This window comes from Akebia trifoliata, chromosome 14 (genome assembly GCF_017979445.1).
Source record: "Akebia trifoliata isolate Shusen 1 chromosome 14, ASM1797944v1, whole genome shotgun sequence".
Lineage (NCBI taxonomy): Eukaryota > Viridiplantae > Streptophyta > Magnoliopsida > Ranunculales > Lardizabalaceae > Akebia > Akebia trifoliata.
In genome coordinates this window covers 33,265-59,259 of record NC_141388.1, presented here as the reverse complement: position 1 = coordinate 59,259, position 25,995 = coordinate 33,265, and the positions used below count along the sequence as shown (strand labels likewise).

General features: G+C 35.2%; 2 protein-coding genes across 6 annotated transcripts in view; one reads left to right on the top strand and one right to left on the bottom strand.

The window, feature by feature from the left end:
• LOC147385199 (ABC transporter G family member 15-like) lies at nucleotides 1–5,307 on the top strand. Its single transcript, XM_086423437.1, has 9 exons — nucleotides 1–653; nucleotides 2,545–2,621; nucleotides 2,721–3,182; nucleotides 3,263–3,385; nucleotides 3,496–3,627; nucleotides 3,825–4,109; nucleotides 4,210–4,482; nucleotides 4,564–4,671; nucleotides 4,769–5,307. The coding sequence occupies exons 1-9, from the start codon at nucleotides 377–379 to the stop codon at nucleotides 5,123–5,125; spliced, it is 2,094 nt and encodes a 697-aa protein (XP_086279563.1). The 5' UTR covers nucleotides 1–376; the 3' UTR covers nucleotides 5,126–5,307.
• Nucleotides 5,308–7,585: 2,278 nt separating this feature from the next.
• Nucleotides 7,586–25,995, bottom strand: part of MUS81 (Restriction endonuclease, type II-like superfamily protein) — a 29,962-nt gene continuing 11,552 nt past the window's right edge. For 2 of the 5 annotated variants that reach the window (XM_086424309.1, XM_086424311.1), the window contains 6 exons: nucleotides 24,164–24,221; nucleotides 18,009–18,167; nucleotides 16,833–16,912; nucleotides 8,559–8,796; nucleotides 8,232–8,318; nucleotides 7,586–7,894 (listed from right to left, as the gene is read on the bottom strand). In XM_086424309.1, coding sequence (XP_086280435.1) covers nucleotides 7,781–7,894; nucleotides 8,232–8,318; nucleotides 8,559–8,796; nucleotides 16,833–16,912; nucleotides 18,009–18,167; nucleotides 24,164–24,221 — 736 coding nt within the window. In that variant the 3' untranslated portion in view covers nucleotides 7,586–7,780. Of the gene's footprint in view, nucleotides 7,895–8,231; nucleotides 8,319–8,558; nucleotides 8,797–9,114; nucleotides 9,273–16,832; nucleotides 16,913–18,008; nucleotides 18,168–24,163; nucleotides 24,222–25,995 lie in introns of those variants that run through there. The other 3 variants (XM_086424308.1, XM_086424310.1, XR_015172269.1) reach the window with 3 other exon arrangements.

The window sequence follows — 25,995 nt, the reverse complement described above, 5'->3', positions numbered from 1 at the left end:
CTAGACCCAAGGCCATGAATATGTTGTATTCAGATGACAGTACCCACAACCAACTCTCAACCTCCCCACATAACACCATTCATGGCAGCATTGATTGATCCCCACCTCCCCTTCCTTTCCTTTACTTATTACTACCATTTTAATTTAATTTAGACTAATTTAGTCTTTCCCGTTCGTCCCCCATCACATCTCCTCTCCTCCTCTCCTCTCCTCTCCTCTCCTCTCCTAGCATAATAACTATATATATTATATATTGACTCTCTCTATTATGATTATTATTAATTTTCACTAACCAGTCAGCCCCCCTAAGTTGAGTTGAGAGTCTAAAATTAAGAGTCAGATATCTAGTGGTAGTGGTAACGGGTAATCAAACGATATGGAGATCGAGGCCACTAGTAGTGTGAGTGTTGTTGATATTCATCATCAGGCGGCCGCGGCCATGTCCATGTCCATGTCCATGTCATCAGGTGGTGTTAGTAGAGATGGTACGTACTTGGTGTGGGAAGATCTGACGGTGGTTCTACCTAACTTCGGTAAAGGGCCGACGAGGAGGTTGCTTCAAGGTCTTAGTGGGTTTGCTGAACCTGGTAGAATCATGGCTATCATGGGTCCTTCTGGATCAGGCAAATCTACGCTTCTTGATTCATTGGCAGGTACTACTATTATATACTAATTAATACTATATGGACCTCATCCTCCTCATCCTCTATCAGTGCACCAAGCTGAAATGGAATCTTGATTTAGGTTGTTGTAAAGTAGGAGTTTCTTACTCATTGCCATACCACTTGCTTTGCTTTCTTGCTTATATAATATATACATATTACAAACCATGTGAAGCTCTTCCCGAACCCACATAACACATAATTATTGATCATTAATTGGATCAAAACCCCTCTTATCCCTGCACTGATTTTTTATTTATTTTAATAATTAAAATCAACATAAAATATCAAAGGTAACAAGTGAGAGATCAAGGGTTAAATCACATTACAACAAATGACATAAGATATAGTTTTGACCCATTCGAGTCTTTATGATGAACGTCACTGGATGATAAGAGTAGATAGAGAGAGAGAGAGAGTAATGTTAATGAATGTCCTGTTGAGAGAGAGAGAGAGAGAGAGAGACGGATAGTAATGTTAATGAATGTCCTGTTGGGCCCAGGCTCATCATCCATGGAGGCCCAGATTAAGTGTCCTGAGATCCAAGAGAAGTTATCCACCACGTTCCATCCTATGCAGTTTAGGCCCATCACGTGTTCATGAATTCCTCCCAGTCCCACCCACAATCACACATCAACTTTTGAACTTCAAACATCATTGAGGATCTATGGGTGATTGTTGTTTTAAGGGACAGACTAGTTGCACACCACATCCTTCCAGTTTTGTGTTGATAGTACGATTGAGTACAGTTTGACAAAGAGAGAACGTCATGTGAGAGGAAATAATAGAGGTAAACAAAGGAGTGCATCCATAATCTCCTTTTTTTCATTGCTAGCTAGGAGACTAATCTGAGTATTTTAAACAAAAAATCACAGATACAAAGAGCATATTCCATCTTATTCTTTTAATTATTTATTTATTTTTATAATAAGAATGTCATCTGCAAGACAAGATAGGACACCAAGATTCAGATACCTTGTTTTAAAGAAAACAGATAAAATTTCCATGAAAAGAGTGAAAAATTAAAACAGAGGTAATTAAGTTAAGGAGGATTAAGGCCACACTCACTAGGAACGAATTACTGACTAGTTTGCTGCTTTCCATAGGAGAGAACTACGTGCGAGACTTGATCCCTTAACAAAGGTTACGTAGTGTAGTGCAGCTTGGACAGCCAGCTCCTGTCGCATAGTCACTCTTCCTTATACCACTAGAATAGATAGAAAGATAGGAATATTATCTAGGAGATGATCCTCACATCACATGAGGATCCAATTAACCGTTATGTCATTGCAACCAATCTGAATCTTATAGAGGGAAGAAGCGAAATCCCACCAAAACAAGATGATAAACTTTCAATTTTTGTACAAAAATATTGAGGGTTGGCCTTTAGATGAAAATTTCGGATTACCTCATGAGCTATTAGTAAACTATTCAGAATTCTCTCTCTTTTATGAAAGCCAACTGGTTTTGGTCAATGATAATAAGCAAACAACAAGCCAATCGATAAGAAAAAAAAAACACATTGGTTAAAGTCTGTTGAGTATTGATACCACGAAACCTGACTTAACCTACTAATTACTGACCACTAACTCATTTGCTTATTGGAAAAGAGAAAAGAAAAGAAACATTATATATTAGTTCTAACAACCGGTAACAGAGTTACAATGGTGAGCCGAAATTGAGGGATGCAAAAAATTAATTCCTCATTGTATCTGATTCCAAAATAGTTACAAGGAGGGTTGATGTTCACCAAATTCTCTTTTGTTACAGAAGAAGGGGTATTATATAATGCATGCATTATTTCCATTAGCTAGTTTAGCAAAAAATATTAAAAAGAAAGTAGTATTTATTCCTATGTTAATAATGTTTGAGCTTCCAACAGGGAGACTCTCAAGAAATGTTATAATGACTGGAAATGTTCTCCTCAATGGGAAGAAAAGGAGGCTAGATGATGGAGTTGTAAGTACTGTAGGAGTGGTATAAATACACATGAGTACGTAATCTCTTAATTCTTCTTCTTTTCTTCTGATCATATTGTACTGTGTAATTAATATTCAGGCTTATGTGACGCAAGAAGATGTGTTGATGGGGACTCTAACAGTAAGAGAAACTATCACTTACTCGGCTCATTTCAGGCTTCCTACTTCGATGAGCAAACAAGAGATAAATGAGGTCGTAGAGAGCACAATCTTGGAAATGGGTTTGCATGACTGTGCTGACAGAACGATAGGTAACTGGCATCTAAGGGGAATAAGTGGTGGAGAGAAGAAGAGGCTTAGTATTGCTCTCGAAATCCTCACACGGCCTCATCTCTTGTTCCTTGATGAGCCCACTAGTGGACTCGACAGTGCAGCAGCTTTTTTTGTGATTCAAACTCTAAGAAACATTGCTCGTGATGGAAGGACTGTCATCTCTTCCATCCACCAGCCCAGCAGTGAAGTTTTTACACAGTTCGATGACCTGTTCCTCCTCTCAGGTGGAGAAGCTGTTTATTTTGGAGAAGCAAAGATGGCTGTAGAGGTGACTGACAGACAAATATATCTTTTTTTTGTACATTATAAACCTTACTGACTATAATCTAATTTTAATACTGGTTGCAGTTCTTTGCTGAAGCTGGGTTCCCTTGCCCTAGCAAAAGAAACCCTTCAGATCATTTCCTTCGATGTATTAACACAGATTTCGACGTCGTAACTGCTACTCTCAAGGGATCCCAAACGACCCGTGTACGTTATCTCCATCAATATCCAGTCTTTGAATACCTCTTTATCATTTTTCAGGACTCCTTTTTTTTTTTTTTTCTCATTTGATTTGTTTTTGGGTTTGTTTGTTACAGGAAATCCAGAAATCATCGGACCCTCTAATGAATTTGGCATCTTCCGAGATCAAAGCATTGTTATTTGAGAAATACAGGAGCTCAGAGTACTCAAGGAGGGCACGAAGACGAATTCAACAAATCTTGCTCATTGTAGGCATCTCAAACTCAAATCATTTCTGAAGCTGAACCAATCGATTACAGTTACAAAAAGAGTGATCTAAACTAGAGGATTTACAAATTAATTTTTCAGGAACCTTAAATCAGTTTTAATAATCAAATTGAAATTCTCACATTCTTCTCCTACAATGTGAGGCTTATAACAAACAAACAATATCACATAAACGCAGGAAGGACACGATGTGGAATCGAACAGAGGAAGCCAAGCCAGCTGGTGGAAACAGCTTTCCACATTGACTCGGAGATCTTTTATAAACATGTCTAGAGACATGGGGTACTACTGGTCAAGGATCATAATCTATACTTTGGTAGCTTTATGTGTTGGAACCATCTTTTATGATGTCGGGACCAGCTATACTGCGATCTATGCTAGAGGATCGTGTGCTGCATTCATTACGGGCTTCATGACGTTTATGTCAATTGGGGGCTTCCCATCTTTTGTTGAAGAAATGAAGGTGATATATCGATTTCTATAGAGAAGTTGTGTCAAGAAAGATGGAACTAGTGTTATATAGATCCCCATGTGTCTAATAATATATTTTTCCTTCAAAACAGGTTTTTACTCGTGAAAGGCTCAATGGTTATTATGGTGTCGGCGTATTCATCCTATCCAACTTTCTTTCATCCTTCCCTTTCTTGGTTGCAGTGGCTTTGTCTTCAGGGACAATAACCTATTTCATGGTGAAATTTCATTCAGGGTTCTCTCGCTATGTGTACTCTTGCCTTGTTATATTCAGCTGCATTGCTGTTATAGAGAGCTGCATGATGGTGGTTGCATCATTGGTGCCTAATTACTTGATGGGAATTATAACTGGAGCCGGATTAATGGTAAGAAAGCTACTTCCCCGACCATCCTATAAACTTCACTTCTGGTTATCATATCACTCTCTGATGATTGATTGGTTGTAGGGAATTATGATGATGACTGCTGGGTTCTTCCGGTTTCTGCCTGATCTTCCTAAGGCCGTCTGGCGCTATCCAATCTCCTATATCAGTTATGGGGCATGGGCATTGCAGGTAAATTTTAACATATATGCACCGATCACAGTAGGAAACATATAACATTCATTCATGATCAATATGGTGCACCTAATGTAATGGGTGGTGGATGTAGGGTCAATTTAAGAACGACATGATCGGGCTGGAATTTGATCCTTTAGTACCTGGTGATCCGAAGCTGAAGGGTGAGTATATCCTCCAGGATATTTTGGGGATATCGTTGAGTCATTCCAAGTGGTGGGACTTGTGTGCTGTCGTGATCATACTCATAGCCTACAGATTGATGTTTTTCATCATACTCAAGTTGAAGGAGAGAGCATCACCGCTGTTCCGCACACTTTACGCAAAAAGAACTCTCCAACACCTTAGCAAGAGGCCTTCATTCAGGAGACACATCCCATCCATCACCTCCAAAAGGCACACTCTCCGTCCTTTATCCTCTCAAGAGGGTCTCAGCTCTCCAATCCCTTAGCAACTCTACTCCACTGCACTCCTAGTGAAGTTTGTCTTGCTATCAAAATAGATTATAATCATTATTACAGTAAACAAAGATGAGATTTGTAGCAATTTCTTTTTTTTTTGTTAAATGCAATAAAGAATATAATAAGGATAGCAACCATTCAGTAGTCCACGTTTAATTAGTGGCCTCTTTCATTTAAGGCATCAACAACTACTTTAGAAACTGATTTGATTAGAACGTACGAATAATTTTTATTGAGAATAATGTTGAGCTCCTTGAGTAAAGCTTGCAATTCTGCTGAAATCCTGGTAGTAGTAATCCCCAACACCTTGACCAATTCACCATTAGCATCTGTAAATCAACTATGCAATGGCATAACCCATTTTCTGTTACTGGGATGATGATGATGAGAACAACCAGAACTATTTGGTTTCCCATAATATATCACCTTTCAACTCTACTTCTAGTCATCATTTCATTCCAGCCTGAGTCCATTCTACATAGGCAATCATAGACTTCAATTGTCATGAGCGAAAAATTAATAATGAGTCATGTTCTCAGCCCAATATGAAAATTTTCAATCACCAGATTTCACTTGCGCATTTATATGTACCTATGACATATCATTCTACACGATGAATGTCTTGTAATTTATGTACCTAGCTCCAAGGTTCCAATCACCATCCCTTCTTCAGGCTCACAATTTTTTTTTCTAGCTCACTAGTTAGTACCATCATTTTATTTCAGAGAGAAACTGGAGAACACCTTACTTTAGTTTAGTAGAATAGGTAAATAATTTAATTTAAACATTTTCTGGTATTTTTCTAATTTTTGTAAGTTTAGGTCAGTCTCTATTCTTCTCATTTTTTTAAAGCACATTTAATGTAATTATTCTTAATTCAGAGGACAGCAGTGACCATGGTAGCAAAACATTGATGCCTGTAAGTGACTATGGTTTTAAAACTTCTAACAGATTTTGACATTTTTTCCATATAGAACAATTAATTTTTAACATCTATACATAAACTAACAAAAGACGTGGCTTTGAACATAGTGGAGTGGAGGAACACGATTCATTTAGCCAAGCCAACCACAAGGTTTTGATGATCTCTAAGGAATAAAATTGTATGATTGAATAGCTATTACTCTAGTTTTCACATACAGATCCATGTTATGCACCATTTTAAATAGTAAGGAAAGCATGCTTAGAATTACTAAATCATCTTCTTCTTTTTTGCATCAATTATTTTCTTAGGGGCTAACCATACATTTAAAAGGTATGTTGTTGGCTTGTTGGATACAAAGCATTTCTAGAAACAACAAACCCTCGAAAAGCTTACAATTAAATTTTCAGCATTTGAACCGTGTTTTACGATATGTTAACATGATTAGATACATTTTTTCATACATTATGTCCACCGTGGTAGATCCTTATTTTGCATATCTCAAACAATTGGATTGACCCCAAATCCCGTTAGTGTACTCTAGTATAAACTGATTAGTCGTGTAGGATTAGTCCTTCCTTTTTGAATAATTAATCATGCCATAGCTTTGAACAGAATTACTGGTGTTAATGCCATTTCCATGTTGGATCCAGTCCTATGTTAACTGGTTCGTTAGTTAGTTCGTTCGGTTCGAATTTGGGTTTGGGGTTCACCGCTTTAGAATAAACCCTGTTTGTAGGGGGTAGGTAGAGATAATTCCTTTATTGGTTTGCTTTGGTTTCCTAGATTGGTTTGCATGTGCGTATATATAATTCGAGTATACAAGTTTTAAGTACAATTGTAAAGTTAAAAATATCTTCGTTAAATAAAAATAAAATAAATCAAATTTTAAATATGACCAATTAAAAAATTATTGTTAGATCTAATCCATGTTGTCTGATTGGGTTGGTATATATGTTTATACGAATTACTATAATATATTGTATCTCTGTTTGCCCCCATAAGAGCTAACAAATATGTTTTTGAGTTGTGATAATCCGACTACTTTTTTTGTATTCTCTCTTCACAAAACCGTAGATTCTTTTTTTTCGGGATACACAAGGACAGATCTTTATAGTTTTGTACGATTCTGTGAAGGAAACGTACAGAAAAAGGGAGTCAGATTATCAAGATTTGTATGTCCTAACTTCCAAAGTACGCATTGGGAATGCTTTGGACACCTAATGAGGTCTTCCCTCGTTACCTCTGATTCCATCTCTAGTGCAGTTGTGTCAGATACTACACCACATCATATTGTGCTAAAAACAACGGCCCAAGACTGTCATTTTTTAAAAATGACTGCACTGTAGCCGTTGTTTTTAACTCAATAAGTCCAGCGTAAAAATGCCATGGCTATTGGGAGTTGGTGGGCACAGTAGAAGGATTTGGTGTTTGGAAGATCTAAAATCCTGGCCTTCACATTATACTGAAGCTGGTGGACCCACACATGCACCCATGCCCTAAAGTAGGATTCACAAAAACCATGGTTTTGGTGCCAACACTAATAGATGCACAAGAACTTGATTATATTGGAGTTGTTAAATTACACGAGTAACATACAACTTTTTTTTTTTTTTTTTTTACATCAAAGGCAGAACGGCAATAAATAGAAGATTTTTCTTGTCTCAATTATTAGCATCAGATCCCATACTCATACAAATCTTCTTATTGAGATATAGTGCTACTAATCCTTCCAACAACCCCAAACTAGCCGGAAGATGTTCCTGCTGGCAACTCCACTGATCAAGTTGTTACTCAGCTTCTTCAGCATATCCTCTTGAGCATTAACATCACCCTCCTTCAATAACAAAATATGAAATGACCCACCGATCAGATGTTTAATTCACCAAAAAAGATAGATCAGCAAAACCACCATCTCTATTCAGTGATCACCAATGGTTAAAATTATATAGAATTAAAATTTTAAAATGAAAATTACAAGTTAAAAAAAAAAAAAAAAAAAAATCAGATCTAGATACAAGTTTCCTAATACAACAAATGAACTAAGCAGCCTCACCGTCTAAGCAAACCACCAATTTTAGCTTTCCCCAACTTCTATGACAATTGCTAATTATTGTGATTTACACTTACCCTAAAACAATTAATGCTATTTATTAATCAAGATGGGAACTCACAAGTTGAGAGTATGCATGAGCAAGTGAGAATAATGTTGGGTACAAATTCCGAACAGCAAGGGCAATCTCCTCTGTAACCTGTGGAACCTGCAACCCATGAAGGCACAAGAAGCAGGCATGTATGAGATCAGCATATATTATGATCGATTGCAACTATTACCTAGTGAACAACAGAAAGAGCATAATTTATTTCAGTCATAAAATATAAAAAATAGTTATCTGAATTAAACAGAGAATTTGATTAAGTTGACCAACATAAAGGGAACCAAGGGAAATGAGAAAAGATAATTGTGTCAATAAGTCGAAAGGGCCAGGTTGAGGATATACCTGCATGAGTTGGACAGCAAAAACATCACTAACAGTCACTTTCTCAAGGTCTTGGCACTTCTTTGTGAAGTCTTCAAAAGAAGGGCAGATCCTACTGTTTTTTATCCTATCAGTGGAAATCTGTGTGCTGTAATAACGGATTATTGCTTGTGTGAGAAAACCGTATTTCCTGAGTGTATCACCCAAGCCACCTGTTCTCTGTACATCAAATTCTTCTAGAATTTCCGTAGTAAAACAACTGCAAATAATAAGACGACATCAAGGAAAAAACTGAAAAAATAGTATTAAGTCGGCAGATGTATAGAAATTCTCAATACAAATTTGTTTTTTTACAACTTCTAGGTTTAACAATTCAATTCTCTCTCTCTTATAATAAATGCTTCCCTTTTTTTTTTTGGTTTTTGACAAGCTAAATTTAACACACTTTCAAGTCTTAACAAAACATCGAGTTGACACTATCCATAAAATCTAAGGCATCCTGATCATTTGGTTTGGTTATGAAAGAATTAAATGAGATAAATGACAATCATCACAAGTGTTAGAACCTTATACTAACTTTCAAGGTTGGCAACACAAATCCGGTTCCTTCATTCAATTCTACATGGAGAGCCATATCTTCTGCTAGCATGACACTTCAAATATTTTATTGCTACCTCAAATCCATGTTCTTCTCAGCTTTCCCATTACCTTTTAAAGACTTCTAAAATAGTTCCTCTAACAACAAATCAAAAATAATAACAATAATAATTAAACAAATGGTATATCATCGATATTTCAAAGACAAACAGTAAGGCAAATTTAAAAAACTGATATGTCCATAACAATGGTAACCGGTATCAGTTCACCTAAACGGCAGATCCTATATATAGAAAAATAATGACCACTTGCAATTTTTTCGAGAAAGAACCAATTTTCCTTTTACTATGGTAATTTATATCATCTTTACTCTGCTTGTTGTTGTGTTGGTATCGCTAATAAATTTGAGTTCGAGCAAAAAGAAAACTTATAAATACAGATGTCAGCATATAACTCCTTTCTCAACCTTGTAAAAGAAATAAATGACCAAGCATGCCTTCCATACATTGTAACAGTAGCTAAAGGCCATCCATGAATTTCATAGGCTGAAGACTGTTATATTCATTCAAGAATCTGTATCCCTTGAATGGAAAGTAGTGAGGAGGGTTCACTGCTGAAAGAACCAAAGAATGGTTTGTGGGGCTTATACAGTAGTATGTACACATGGTTCAAGAGGGTAATTGACATTTCCGAACAAGACCCAGCACCTTATAGAGATCATATAAAGTTCATTTATTTTCTGGTTTCAATTGGACACGACAATTCTACCAGTGATAAATGATAATACTCACTAATTTTTTTAATATATATGTACGTGCTAACATATTTTCAAAAGAATTTTCTATTGCTAATCTTTTGTGGCTAATAAAATCAACAAAAATTATTAAAGAGTATATATATATATATATATTTTGATAAGTTATTAAAGAGTATTTTCAGAAGCCAAAGAGCTTAGACAGTAATATATTGCATCCCAGGGCTTTTGAGAGATTTTGTATGGAAAGACTAAATTGAATAAGAATTACATATAAAGAGACTCCCGATAATGTGAACTCTCCGAGATCAAATTGTGAATAATTTACAGGGCTTATCTACAATAAATAGAACTTAATTTTGACTTAGTAAAAAATGTTTTAACTCAAGAAAAGGATAAAACAAATCAAAATTACAGCTCAAGAATACGAAACCCAAAAGGATCTCACGCCTCTTTGGGATGTTCCAGCCCATTCCCTCTCTACATATAGTATCCAAGTTCAGTGAGGACCACTAATTTTCTATGGACTTTGGGAGGAGGAAAAGCTCCAGATTCCAGTATGTTTCTTTGGAGGCTGAACCAAATTGATCTTGTTCTCAGTTCAACCTATACAAAAGGATGAATTCATGTCTCCTTTTGTGTATTCCTTTAATCAGCCCTAGATCAACATATGTAGATGAGAAACATTAGATTTTGTATGTTCCACATTTATTTATGAATTTATGAATTTTTCAAATAAGCAAACTAATATTTATGTGTACAGACAATTAGGAGGATCCAAATTCACTTATTCATCCATGCATTCTTGTTCGATGTACATAATTTATTTCTTTCGGTTATTGGCTTGTTGGTCAAGTGGTTCATTTGGTATGAGAAAAAAAAACATAGTGGAAGATTTTCCGATGTGAGTTTGTTCGGCTCTAGGGGATGTTGCATAACAGTTGGATTTTTTAATACAAGTAGAGCTTTACTAAAAGTGTGCAAAGATACCAGGTGGTTGTTAGTAGATGTCTTTTTTTTTTTGCTGGGTAAGTTAGACTTGAACCCAGTGGACCTCGAAGTTGTTTTCAACATATCAAACCAACTGAGCGATGGGTCTTCTTTTATGAAGAATTTTTAGGAAACAAAGTGGGAAGATTTTGTTTGTCATCTACCATTGCCGCCCCTCACGTAGGTGTTTTCTACACCTATTTGACTGTGTTTTTGCTCTCTAGTGTGTTACAATATTTTTTTATCAGATCTCTTCATTCTCCGGGTTTTCGTGAAGGTAGTGTTTTTTCTCTATCGGGGTTCTACACATTTTTTGTAAATTATTGGTGCTGGTTGTTCTCGATTGTTGGGTAGTTTCTTGACTTGTTTTTTAGTGCACATCGATGGCTGCTCCCATAGATACTCAGGTTCCCATGGGTGGTAATCGTGGTGGTCGTAGTGGCACATGTGGTAGTCGTAGTGGTGGTAGTGGCCCTGGCCTTGGTACTGACAGATCCAGTTGGAAGTGCAACTATTGTGGAAAGACTAGGCATATAGAGGACTACTATTGGGATAAATGGGGACGTCCTGATTATACCCACCAAACATCTGTTGATATGCCTTCAGCTTCTATTCCTAAGCCCTCTACTCCCAAGATCATGGTTACTAATTCTACTTCTTAGGACAACATTAATGCTCAACTCAGTCAGATCTTCCAGAAGTTGTCAGGTCTACCATCTCCTTCACTTGCTACCATCACAACCATGTTCAATACAGGTAAATATGTTTGTGTAGCTACTCAATCCCCTTCATCTTGGGTTTTTGATTCTGGAGCCAGTGCTCACATGTTTGGTATCTACTCAATCTTTCATAATTTTTCTCTAAATCTCATATTGTCTTAGCTGATGATTCTTCTCGACCAGTGCTTGGAACTAGTGTTTTTCATCCTACCAATTTCATGACACTAACTTCTGGCTTATTTGCTCTTGAGTTTCCATTTAATTTTTCTATGAGTCAACTAACAAAATCATTGCGTTGTTATATAACCTTTTCTCCTAAAATAATTATGAAATAGAAATCCTACTAGAACTAAAAAATATAAATCCCACTAAAACTAGAAAATATAAATAAAAAAAATCCTACTAGAATTAAGAAACTACTTAAGATTTCAACTACAACTGTAGATGTTCTACATCAAGTCCCCCATTCATGAAGAGATCTCATCCCCAAGTACAGCACAGATAAAGAAACTCCATTATCGGAATAGTAAGGAAAGATGTGCATGTCTTCTGGTAAGTCCACAACGTAAGCATTATTGATATTTTTCTAGAGGACGTGGAGTGGACATATCTTCTTGAACTTAGTTTTGCTGTAAGTGCCTGTTGGAAAACTATCCTTATTCCTTGCTAAGGTAGACCATCAACAAATCTCTATTTTTTCATGGGATTTAAAATGCTTATCTTTATATATATATTTTTTTTAAAACTCTCCACGATAAACAACCAATCAAGGAAATCATTGATGTAGAGAAGTTCATTGAATTGTGAGATGTCCATCTTAAACTGATATTCAACCTGATGGATTCGGGTGGGTGATGAATTCAAGTAGGAATCAAATTTATCAAGATAATCAATATAAAGGGCTGGTGGGGAAGTGTTTTGAGGGTTTTGTGGGGGATGATCTGTGGTTGTAAGAGGGTGGGGGTTTTGATTTAAAGAGTCTAGGAGTGGCATGGTTTGGCTAAAAGATTGAGGGACGGGGTATGAGGTGTGGGGAGTGGATTATTGGAAGAGTTTTGATGGGGTGGTGGTGGAGGATAGGTTTGAGGGTTTAGAAGAACATGAGATGCAATTTGGGAGGTTAACTCATGGCTGACATCTGGTGAACTCTCTGATTGCCCAGGTTGAGCTTCTCCTTCCTTCTTCTTGCCATTAAGCTTGTCAAAAGTAGTCAAGCTCATGTCTTGCATGTTGGTGAAGATCTTCAAGTTCTTAAAGCCTTTGATTCAGTTGCTCCTTGGTGATGAAATTGTTGTTTTCGGTCATGTTGTTTTGTATCTCCATCAAGAGAATGATACTATGAATCAATAGATTTGAAAGGAATTAAGATATTGTGTTCAATGGAACATGCAAAACCAGTTTGAATCAATAGATTCAAGCTTAAAAAGATGGGAAAACAAAAAAAAATATGAAAATAAAAGAAATAGCTAAATTCGAAATTTATTGAATGAATATTATCTCAAATTTCGTATGTAAAACTTCTTATATAAATAACTTCATCAAAACAATTTAGGAACCTTCTAAAATAATAAAAATTAACATTTCTAACCTATCTATAACATAATCACAACTTTCTAATCCTATTGTAACTCAATTTGGATACTTCTAAGCACTTCTAATTATTGTCTAAATGATAAAAACGATTTTTAAAACAAATTAGAAACTAGCTAGGAATTGTACTCCTAAAATAACTATGAACTAGAAATCCTACTAGAACTAGAAAATATAAATCATACTAAAACTAGAAAATGAAAATAAATCCTACTAGAATTAGGAAACTACTCAAGATTCTAACTAGAACTGTAGATGTCCTACATCGTGCACTTTATCAGAATAAAAAATGGGAACTCACTCCTCTTTCTTATGGGAAAACCATTGTTGGTTGTCGTTGGATATACATAATGAAGCATCAACCAGATGGATCTGTTGATCGACTTAAGACTCAATTGATGGCTAAAGGGTACACTTAGATTTATGGTGTGGATTATTGTGAGACTTTTGCACCTATTGCTCGACTCAACTCTGTTAGAATTCTTTTGTCTGTCGTAGTAAATTCTAATTTGCCACTATACCAACTAGACATCAAAAATGCATTTCTTCATGGCGATTTATAGGAGGAAGTGTATATGGATTAGCCCTAGGTTATATTGTTGAAAAGAAAGAACATATGTGTGTAGGTTGAAGAAAGCGTGGTATGGGTTGAAACAGTCTTTGCATGCTTGATTTGACAAATTTGGCTTTGTGATGCTTTAGTATGGGTTTCGACGTTCTACCTCTAATCATTCTGTATTTACTCATCATTTTACCTCAAGTACTATTATTCTTATTGTCTATGTGGTTGACATCATTATCATTGACAGTAACTTTGTGGGTATTGCTCTATTAAAGACTTATTTGGGTACTCAATTGCACAAAAAGGACTTAAGGACTTAGGCTTTCTTCGTTACTTCCTTGGGATTGAGATAGCACGTTCCAAGGAAGGTCTTCTTACTCTGTGCCAACGCAAATATGTGTTGGACTTATTATCTAAAACGAGCACTATGGGATCTCATCTTGTTGATACTCCCATAGATCCTTTTGTCAAGCTTGATGTTGAATAAGGAGAAGTTTTTGACGACACTGAGAGGTACAGACGATTGGTTGGCAAGCTCATTTATCTTACAATTACTCATCCTGACATTACTTATGTTATGGGAGTGGTCAATCAGTTCACGCATGCCCTTCGACAGCCTCATTGGGAAGTTGTTTGTCATATTTTGCACTATCTGAAAGGTGCTACTAGAAAGGGTCTCTTGTACCATCCTTCCTTTTCCTTGACTATTTTTGGATACTCTGATGTTGACAGAGCCGACAGCCGTTTTGATCGCTAATCCACCTCTAGTTATTGCACATTTGTTGGTGGAAATCTCGTTACTTGGTGTTGTAAGAAGCAAAACTGATGGTCCACTCTAGTGATGAAGATGAGTATCATACAATGGCCCAAATTGCTTCTGAGATGTGGGTTCATTCTCTTATTTGCAACATAGGTGTTGAAGCTCCATTACCTATGTAGAAGTATTGTGACAACCAAGTGGCCATCTTCATCGCAACCAGGTATTTCATTAATGCACAAAGCACATCAAAATTGATTGTCACTTTGTTCGGGATTTACTCATGCATAAACAAATTGTCACGCCATATTTGAAGTCTAGTATTCAATTAGTTGATTTTCTTACTAAGCATTTATCTTGTGTACTTTTCTTCTTTTTGTTCCAAACTAGGCATCTATGATATGTATGTTCCAGCTTGAGGGAGTGTTATTTTGTTATTGGGTAGGCCCACGTCTTAAGTGTAAGTGGACCCCACATGCTCGTCTAATATAAATAGAGAGGGCGGAACTAATTCAAGTTCGAGCCTCTCTCTCCTATCCTTATTTCTTCTCTACTTTTTCGCTTGTGGATTGATTCCTGGTCTCTAACTAGTTCATCATTCTTTCCTTCGTAAGAATGTGTTTTCCTTTCTTACAAAGTATTTTTCATGTAATATAAACATTTAGTTTTTTTGATGAAACAAATATGAACTTCAATTCAAAATGATTGATAAGTACATGTTAGCATTAGAATAGGAAAGGATATAGTCACGAATTGACAGAAGAAAGAGCATTCTCCATCATCACCCCCACCTTCATCCCAAGCTTATGGTTCAATTAACATTTCTTATGATGATGACATAAACTTGAAAAAAGCAAACAAAATAAATTATAAAAGCTTGAGAATTCTATTGAGTAATGTTACAAGACAAGAAGGATGATTTTATATTGTATTCATAAACACTTCATGTTGTGCTTGAAAACACAAGGACTCATAAAGAGGCATGGGTCACAATTCAATAATAAGTTATGGTAGTTTCTTAGATAATTATATATATATACACGTTCGGAGGCCCTAAAGAGAGCCAAACATTTTTCAAAACATGGGTTAGAAGTTTCGGAATTGGCTGACTTTTTGTGAGGAGGATCTCTATGATGAGGAGATCATCCTCACCAAAAATCGGACCGTTCTGAAACTTCTAACCCTATCAAAAGTGATTTACAAAAATCGGACAGTCCACGATTCGTCAACTTGTAAATTAGGGTCAGAAGTTTTGGAATGAGCTGATTTTTGGTGAGGATGATCTTTTCATAATAGAGATCATCCTTACAAAAAATCAGCCCATTCCAAAACTTCTAACCCATGTTTTGAAAATATTTGGCTCTCTTTAGGGCCTCCGAACGCTCCCCTATATATATATAGGATCAGGATCCGTATACACATAAAGCTACAATGTGTTTTGTCTTATATGGGCAAAAAGGTTCGGAATGGGATGATTTTTTTGTGAGGATGATCTCTATGGTGAGGGAATCATCCTTGCAAAAATCAGCCCATTCCAAAACTTCTAACTCCATCAAAAGAGGTTTACAAAAAATGGACGGTCCAGAATTCTTCAACTTGTAAACATGGGGCTAGAAGTTTCAGAATGGGCTGATTTTTGGTGAGGATGATCTCCTCACCATATAGATCATCCACACAAAAAATCAGCCCATTCCAAACCTTTTTGCCCATATAAGACTAAACACATTGTAGCTTTATGAGTAGCTTTTATGTGTATACGGATCCTGACCCATATATATATATAAGGTTTAAAATCTTGTTTCAATTTTTTCAAAAATCAAAACGCAACCAAAACATTGTTGAAACACTCAATAATTGATTAATGATTAAATTGAAGTCTTTCATAGAAGATTGTGGTTTAGGGGGAGTGTCATCAGTTTAAAAATGCATGGGTATCTCAAATATTTAGCGAAATCTTAGAGGCTTTCTATAAATGACTTAAGTCATCCAAGGAAGACCACAGTCAAGGGTATTTCAGAAGGTTAAAAATCAAACCTCTTGATTGAGAAAAAAAATACCAGAATAGACGAGAGAGAAGAAGAAGAAGAAGAGGAATGTTTCGGCCAAACCAACCACAACCCACAGGTCTCTCTCTTCTTTTCTCTTCTCTTTTCCTCTCTTTTTTTTCCTGGATCTCACTCAAGGAAAATACCGAAACCAATGAAAATTTCGATTTCACAGCGGTTTCGTCTCAGAATGTTCAAAATCCAAACGTTTCGGCTGATACATTTCAAAACGAAATGAAAATTTAAACCATGTATATATAAAGTATTTCATGGACACTTACGCTGTTTTGATGCTTTCAGCTGCTTCAGAAGAATTTGGATCACCTTCCACCACGTATATTAGCTTTTGAAGTCCACATCGCTAGAAAAATCAATGATATCATAAAGAATAACAAATTAGATGCCTTGAAACAAAACTAGAGCTTTATGCATCCAAATGGCAAAACACACACTTTCACATAAAAAAAATGTAAGTGCTTTAGTATGAAAATCGGACATGGCTAGATTTATCATTATTCACTAAATGCTATCACTTTAAGCAACATAATTACTCCAATCACTGCTGGGAATTTTGGAAAATTGAAATCAGATCATAAATGGCTTTGGAATATTTAGAAAATTACAAGATTGAACCCACCCAAGGAAACTAGACCCTTTTTTTATTATAGGTATAGGGTTAGAAGTTAGCAAATGAAGTTGGGTTCAAGGGGGTTTGAACCTAGGAAGTGGGAACAACACTCCATAAGTCTTACCACTTAGCTAAGTTGACACTTCAACTAGACCCTAAATTTTCCACAAAATAACCACCAAAATATTGGGGCATGTTATTGATTGTTCAATCATTTAAACAAACATTTTTCTAATATCTTTAAGGTGTCTTGGACACACGTGAATATTTCAATAACTCAATGGCTATTTGGGCGCTACCATCCTTGTTTGTGAATATTTTAGGTTGCCACTCCGCCAATGATTAAGAACATGTTACGACTTTGACAGGATGCATGAAACAACCTATGTCCTCATCCAACGAAGCACAATCATCTATATAAAATACTGCCATCCTATGTCAAGGTTCGTCAAGAAAATCTCAGTATATCAAGGTCCGTTAAGTCATCTCAATATACCATACCTTTGTTTCCTTCTCATATTTCTTTTTTGATATACAGAGTTTTGGAACTTTCTAGAATATAAAGAAAAAAGTTTCCATTAACAGGAGGAAGCTAACCCTAAAATGCTTACTACCCTGCTTGCCTACACAAGAAAAATAATAACAATAACTTAAATGATTTCCACCATAGATTGAAAAGGCTTAGCAACATAAGCCACGACTTTAACAACTTCTACTATCTATAATCAAACTATAAAGGGCATTCTCCATTTCAGTATTTGAACTGCCAACAACAGAATCACTTCATGCTCCTCACACAAACTATATATTTACAAAGATGGATCAATACCAATAGCCTCAATTTCTGATCTCGATAGCGATTGTCCCTGATTGAACTGCGTAAATCATCAACTTCCTTCCTCTCAACAATAAAATCAAGTACATATTCAATTTCAAGATGCTTATGTCGAGCTATCCAGATTCCATCACCAATAGCTAAGCGTCTAACCTGCGGAAGTATACACGTGTGAGATCATTATAAGTTCTAAGAACTAGAAGTTTTACCAAATTAGTGGGTACCATGGATAAACAGAATTAAAACAGAAACATAGAAACTCGAGAAACTGGGAAGTCATCCAAAAGCATAGAAGCTAAGGAAGTGCTTTGAAGCTCTTACTAACCAATATTCTCAAATTCAAGAAACCAATGCGACTTCATATTCTCAAATACAAATACCTCAACATGAAATAGAACATAAACTTTAATAATAAAGGTTGGAAGAGAACTAAGAATATTTATCAGTGTGCGGATGGAGGGCTGGGAAGGGGAGTAAACTGTAGCTCAATATATAACAATTACAAATGGAGCCCCTCCATTATTGTTTTTACAGTCTTATCACTACCAATAGTAAATTTAATAACTTAATGAACTATTATAAACCAAATTGGAGAAGCATCTATGAAAAGTAAGATTATCAAATCGTTACCACATATAATTTGAATTAAACAATCCAAGTATAATGGTGGATGAAATCATTTAGCAAAATAATAAAATAATGGTAGGTAAAATAATACAAAAGATTTGATTTGCATGTTAAAATCGTTCTCCAAAGAAATATCATAAAAACAACACAAATAGTATGATTTCCATCTAAATTTGTACAATTCCATTGGACCAAGTAATTTTCCTAAAATACAAGTTAAAATTTCAAGAAGAACTGTGACCATGAAGGCACTTCTTTTTGTTGTTGTTGTATAACTCAGGTATGGGAACCAACCTAAAGTATACTGCTAAGAGTGGTGGTGGATGTGTAGCGGGGGAAGGGTTTTTGTTTTTTTGTTTGATGGGGGGGTGGCGGTAGAAAGAGAATGAGCTTATCAAAGAACCTAAAACTTCCTAGAGGAAAAATCAAGATTTCCCCTTACATCAGTGAACAAATTATAGCTGGGCCAAACATTTCCTATATGTAGAAGGATCATTTTGATATACCAATAGAAGGTTTAGGTGGTGGTGGTAGTGGAGGTGACTCGTTTCTCCAAAGAATTTCCTTGTTGCAAGTTTGGGTATAATATTTTCCTCAATTTCTTAGTTTTTCCTATGTTGATTCTCCTATTTTGGAAGAAAAAGGGTAAGAAGTATAGGTATCAAATAGGAGCACTAAGACTGTTTGTCAAAGAAATAGTGCCTATTTTATTCTTTGTGGGGTCTAAACAATCACACTAATTTCCTAAAAGTAATATCTCCCTCTCTCTCAAAAAACAAAAAAACAAAAAAAGAAAAGGAAACGACAGTGTAAATAGGGGTTAAAGTGCACAGTTGTAGTGACCTTTTACTTGAACTTTATTTGGGAATAACTGCACTTCCCCACTAATTAACCCCACCTCTTAACCTATGTATTAATATCCCCATCTATTTGCTAAGGATAAAGAAGAAAAGATCTCATTCTTTTACACGTTTTCAACACAAAGAGGAAGTGTTCTTCAGTTGCAGCCCCAATTTCCAACAAATAGGATAGCTGATACAAATTGGACTTAGGTGTCAACAGATGTCTAATTCTACCAAAAACATTTGGGAAATAACATTTGTTTATAGAGCCTAAAATTTCTGATCAAGACTCATTTTAGGATAAGTGGAGGATTTTCAAAAATCTAGCTGATCAATTAGTACCTAATCCCAAGAAATGAGTCAGGTAAATGCAGATGATGATGATGGTGAATATGAATGCATATAATAAATGTCATATCCACCTGATGAACCATCATCTGAACCTGTTAGGTGCCTTTCACCAATTTAACAATTAGATGCAACTTTTGGACATATCAAGCGCTCTACAGCGAGAAATGCAGATGATATTATTAATATAAAATGGATAATTTTGAGAATGTCAGAGATAATTAAAGATTTTTTATAAAACAAACCAGATTTGAATTTTCACAAATGTTTATGATGAGATAAGTATTATCAAGACACCTAAAAAAGGTGCAGACTAAATTTCTATGCATAAAAACTTAATTTCATTGGGGATGCATTAACCTTACTTATTGTGTGCAACATTAAAACAAAACATTGAATATTTTAAATTGTCGCAGAATGTTTCATTTGAGATTGTCTTGGCCTTTCTCTTGACCGAAACATTACGTTCAGACGGGATTTCAAACTTGCTTAAACAAGTATTAGGTTCTCAACTTCCACGGCTTAGTCATATTGAAATTGGGCAATTTGACACTAGTAAGGTCATAGTCATCCTGTTATTAGGTTGCTGCTTGGCGACATCATCTTTACCATATGACCTTATTTTTTTGCATGACTTTCTTTCCAAACAATATTAGGAATATCCGATTTGGAAAGTTCGCAATCTATGTGCAGTAAGACCTAGGTTCAATATCCATCTTCATTGTTTGCCTATGAAAGAAAAGAAAAAGAGAAAAAAACGGAACTATCCAGTTTTAGCAGTGTGTTTTGTACTATAGATAACGTAACTGCTCACTGTAGAAAATGAACTCCGGTGGTATCAAGCCACTTTGCCTCTAGGGAAGTGGTTTTATAGGCTTGGGGAGGAAAAAAAATCTGTTGCTAGGAAATATGCTTGCAAATTGAGAATTGGGCTTCTATTTACCAACTTCTTCTACATGGGTTAGGGGGTGAAGAGAGGTATTTTGGATATCACAGAAGAATTTGATAAATGCAAAAAAACTTTAATATTGGATGAACTCGCACAATAAGATTTTGGGAGGATATTTAGTGTGAACCTAATTCATTAAGCTCAAACTTCCCTTTGTTTTATTCTCTTTCTAACTTCAAACAGACTTTTAGTTTGGGATTTTGTTCAAAAGAAAGTATGAAGGCCTATAATTTGGGAATCAGAATAAACTTAAATGACTGAGCAATGAAAATTCAGTTGACATGAAGGGGAGAAGATTGTTAACTTCTCAAAAAAGACGATTATGAAAATAAAGTGCATGGGCAGTTTTCTCAGTGACATCATTTGATGTAGGACATCTACAATCTTAGTTAGCATGTTGATCCTTCAACTCGACATAGTCTTTTCTGGACTACATGCAAGGTGTAAGATAAGTTGTGCCAATTAATTATAGATAGTGAAAGTTTGAAAAATATAATTTCTAACTACATGGTCGATGCACTCAAAATACTCACTACGCAACACCTTACACCTTATTCTATAGGTTGGGTGGACAATGAATGTAAGAAGAATGTGACAAGACAATGCTCTTTTTCTTTTAACATTGGACAATATAAGAATGAAGTTATATGTGACATCGTCCCAATGAGAGCATGACACATCCTCTTGGGAAGGCCTTGGCTTCATGATAATGATGTCACCCACCAAGGTAAAGCCAACACCTATTCTTTCGTGCATGATGGTGTCAAAGTGATTCTACATCTTTCATATGACAAACTCAAGGCTGCCGAATCAACCAAGGAGAAAGAAACATGGTTTACTTCTACCAACATCAATGAGGACTTAAAAGAAATAAGCCAAGTGAGCGTTGTGGTAGTGCAACTTTCCAACCGAAACCCTCCTACTCAAGTGCAACCCCTCCTTGAAGAATTTTCTACTGTTCTTCCTACAGAATTATCGGATTCATTACCTCCAATGGAAAATATCCAACACCACATAAATTTGGTATCTGGTGCAAGTCTCCCAAAATTGCCCTATTACATGATGAGTCCTAAAGAGCATGACACATTGAAGGAACAAGTGAAGAAGAACCTTGAAGTTTATAACAAAATATATAAAGCATATGCCGATAAGCAGAGAAGATTCAAGAGCTATAAAGAAGGAAATTTGGTCATGATTTATCTTAACGAAGATCGCTTTCCCACCAGAACTTACAACAAGACTAAGTTGAAGAAAATTGAACCCTTTCATATCTTGAAAAAAATAAACGATAATGTTTATGTGAAGAATTTGCCTGATGATAAGCTACGATCAATTATATTTTTTAATCCAAGTCTAAAAAATGGATATCACTGGAAGTGAATTAGAACAAGAGATGAATGGAAAACAAGAAGGAAATAAAAAAGCCTACATTCAAAACACAAGGACTAGTTTCCTTCAAGAACAGAGGCCTAATGTAGGACATCTATAATCCTAGTTAGAGTTTAACTAAGATTTCTATTTCTAATTCTAGAAGGATTTTTATTTCATAGTTATGTTAGGAATATTTGTTTTAAATTCGTTTTTATTATTTAGACCATAATTAGAAATACTTAGAAGTCTCCAATTTGAGTTCTAATAGGATTAGAAAGTTAGTATTATGTTATAGATAGGTTAAGAATGTTAATTTTTAGTATTTTAGTAGGATTACAAGTTATTATGATGGAGTTATCTATATAAAGAGCTTCAAATCCAAAAATAATCAATTCGATTATCTTTTCTCTTTTAATTACTTTTTAGCTTTATGCTTTATTTTCTTTTAAACTATTGCTTGTTTATCAATTGAATCTATTGATTTAGAGTGTTCCATTGAACACAACCTATCAAATCTATTGATTCACACGCTTCCGCTACGTCATCATTCAACTCCAAACTTTTTTTTTCAACTCATGAGTTATTCATAATTTTCGTGGCGGATCACATGTACATTTAATTAGACATTGAAATGTCATGTACGTTACCTCATTGGTCCATAATGTTTATAGATCACCATGCACAGTGACTTGTACACTACACCAAATTGATCACATGGCACACCACAAAGAATGCATGCTTGTGGAAATATAATAAGGCAAGCCCAACTGAAGCATGAGGCAAGATGGGGGGAAGCTTCATTAGTTCTAGGTGGAGGCCCATTATAGATATCTCAACACTATTTCAAGATCCATTGGTTACTAGCATTGGTGTCCGTGCAAGGTGGTTTATCTAGGAGTTGATAATGTATTTAACTTGGGTACCTAAACTCACCATGTATCACTAGACCCCAAAAATGTAAGTGCCAACAAGGTAGCCTTAAATATGGAGAACACCATTGTCCTTTCATATCTTCCACTTCTATAAATGAGACCCTAAGGGCATTAGGAAGAGATTAATTCCTTGAAATAGATCTCTCCCTTGAAGTAGCCTTAACTCTATTCTCTATTCTTTTCCCTCTCCTCAAGTGCCACTTGATCACTTCCACTCCTCATTAGTGCAACAATGATTGATTGCTTATTGACTTTGTTTTAGTGGGAATCAGAACCATTCCCTCAAGACCTCAACTAACATGGGTGCTCACGTGCACTTAGCCTTATCCATCATCAGCACTCACAAACTGAACTCACTATTTCATCTATAGATGACATGAATTTTGAGACAAACACAAGGCCAAAATCCAATATTATTGTTATAAGACAAAGGCCATTGGAAGCTATCAAAATTGAACTCGCTGTTGATTTTAGACAAATGTGGCTGGTTGGGAAGGTTAAAGAGATGAACCACATGCATACCGGACCAAGGATGGTCCACATGCATGCTAACAGGTTGAACCCGACCCTATGTCTTGATATTTATTTGCATTTGTTTAGTTTGTCTATGTTCATAATAAAAGTGTTTACATTTATAATTTAAATAATCTAAAAACATTGAAGACCTAAGCATACACTGACTTCATAAAAAACTTATATTGCATCCCTTAGAAATAATCATTTTTTTTTAAACAACTACAAGCCAAACCTAGAAATTGGGACTGAAAATTCATTATGATGGTAAATGAATCTCTTGGAAATAACTACATAACATGATCCACTTCAAAACTTACCTCTACTTGAATTTTGAATTCAGTGCACATGTTTTCAATAATTTAAAAGTGTTTACATTTAGAATTTAAATAATCTAAAAACATTAAAGACCTAAGAATACACTGATTTCATAAAAGACTTATACTGCATCCCTAAAAAATAATCATTTTTGTGAAATAATTACCAACCAAACCTAGAAAAATTCATTATGATGGTAAATGAACCTCTTGGAAAGAACTATATAACATGGTCCTCTTCATAACTCACCTCTATTTGAATTTTGAATTCAGTGCATATATTTTCAATAATTTTCCTAGAACGATACCTGCAAACCATGAAGCAAAAAAATAAACACTTATTAGAGTAATGGTAAGCACCAACATATAATAGTGCATCGGAGAAGGAAATATCAACATAGTCCCTCATAATATTGATCAAGGTTTAAAATCTCGTCTTGAGGGAACATTGGTCAGGTAAAAAACCGAGATAGTCTCAATTGAAACATTCTGAGTCTTTTGAAGGTATCAGCTTGAACTTGTGGATGCTGATACCACTAATCCGCTTGATTATGAAAAGAAAAAGTAAAGAAACATTCCAAAATTTTCTTAAACAATCCAAAACATTCAATGTTTTGTTGCCCATCTTGGCTGAAACATAAATGTTCCACTGAGATATTTCAAAACAAAATGAAACTTTGAAACATGAAATTGTTATTGATAAACTAGTAAAACTTAAAGAAAAGGAAGCTTCCAAAACATTCAATGCTTCGTTCCCATCCTGATCGAGACCTAATTGTTCCACTAAAACAGTTTGAAATAGAATAAAACTTTGAACCATGAAATTGTTATTGATAAAGAAGTAAAAGTTAAAGAATAGGAAGCTTCCAGCTAGCAATAGCATGGATTAAGACAAAGATGAAAAAAGTTCAATTTGTAACGTGCATAGTTAATTTACTTTTTTTCTTAGGATTCTATCTGAATAAAAATTTGAGTAAATAATATTTTAACATTTTCTACTGCAAATTTATATAATATGGAGAATATGAATTGAATTTTGACATTTTTCTTACTAAAATATTAATTTTCGATATGCCAAGGAATTGTTTGAGTTTAATTCTAATAGGGGCCTTCAAAACTAGCCAAGGTTTTAATAAAATTAAATAAAACATTAAGAAAAAAATTAAAACATGTACAACATAAACCTCAAAGCACAAGGAAAATATTTTATAGGGTGAAAAATAAATTTATTTCCTCGCCAAAAATAAAGCCTTATCCCAAAAAATTGGGGTCAGCTAAACAAATCTTGCATCCTCCATTCAACCTTGTCTAGAGTTGATTCTTTCGCTATCGAAAATGAACTAATATCTATTTCCATCCATGTCATTTTGTGGTCTCCTTTCACTCTTTTAGGATCTTCAACTTGAATATTTGTTCAAACTGGGTCTGTAATCAGGCTTCGTGAATATGCCCAAACCATCATAATCAACTCTCTTAGTTTATTTTTTTTAAAGGTAAATGCTTGGTTAGTACAGGAATATTGTTAATAGTTAACATAAGAAGTATGGGTTCAAGGAGTTTGAACCAAAGACCTAGGAACAACCTCCACAAGTCTTACAACTTAGCTAAGTGGCAATTCTTACTTTCTCCAAGTTTATCGCCTATTGGAGTTGCTCCCACATTTTTTTGAATTTGTTTTCTTCTAATTTCCTAGTTTTCCATTTCAACACCTTCATCCTTGTTATGCTCAATTTATTAACATGATGTTTCTTAACCACCCAACACTCAGCTCCATTGAGTATAGTTGGTCTTATTACCATCTTATAAATTTTATTGGTATTGTTTGTCACATAGCACTTCAGAAGTGCACCTCCACTTTAACCTTCTTCAATCTTTAAGTGACCTAAGAAAACAAAAAGTGGTTGCTTCAAGGTATTATTAGACAACAAATTTTTACTAGACATTCCTCCTCCTAGGTTTTAGTATTAAATTTATACTCTACATACCTAGTCTTGGTTCTACTTATTTTAGTATTAACACCCAGGAGGGAAAATATCTAAAAAAATTGGGTCTAGAAACACGTAAAACAACCACTTTTTGTTA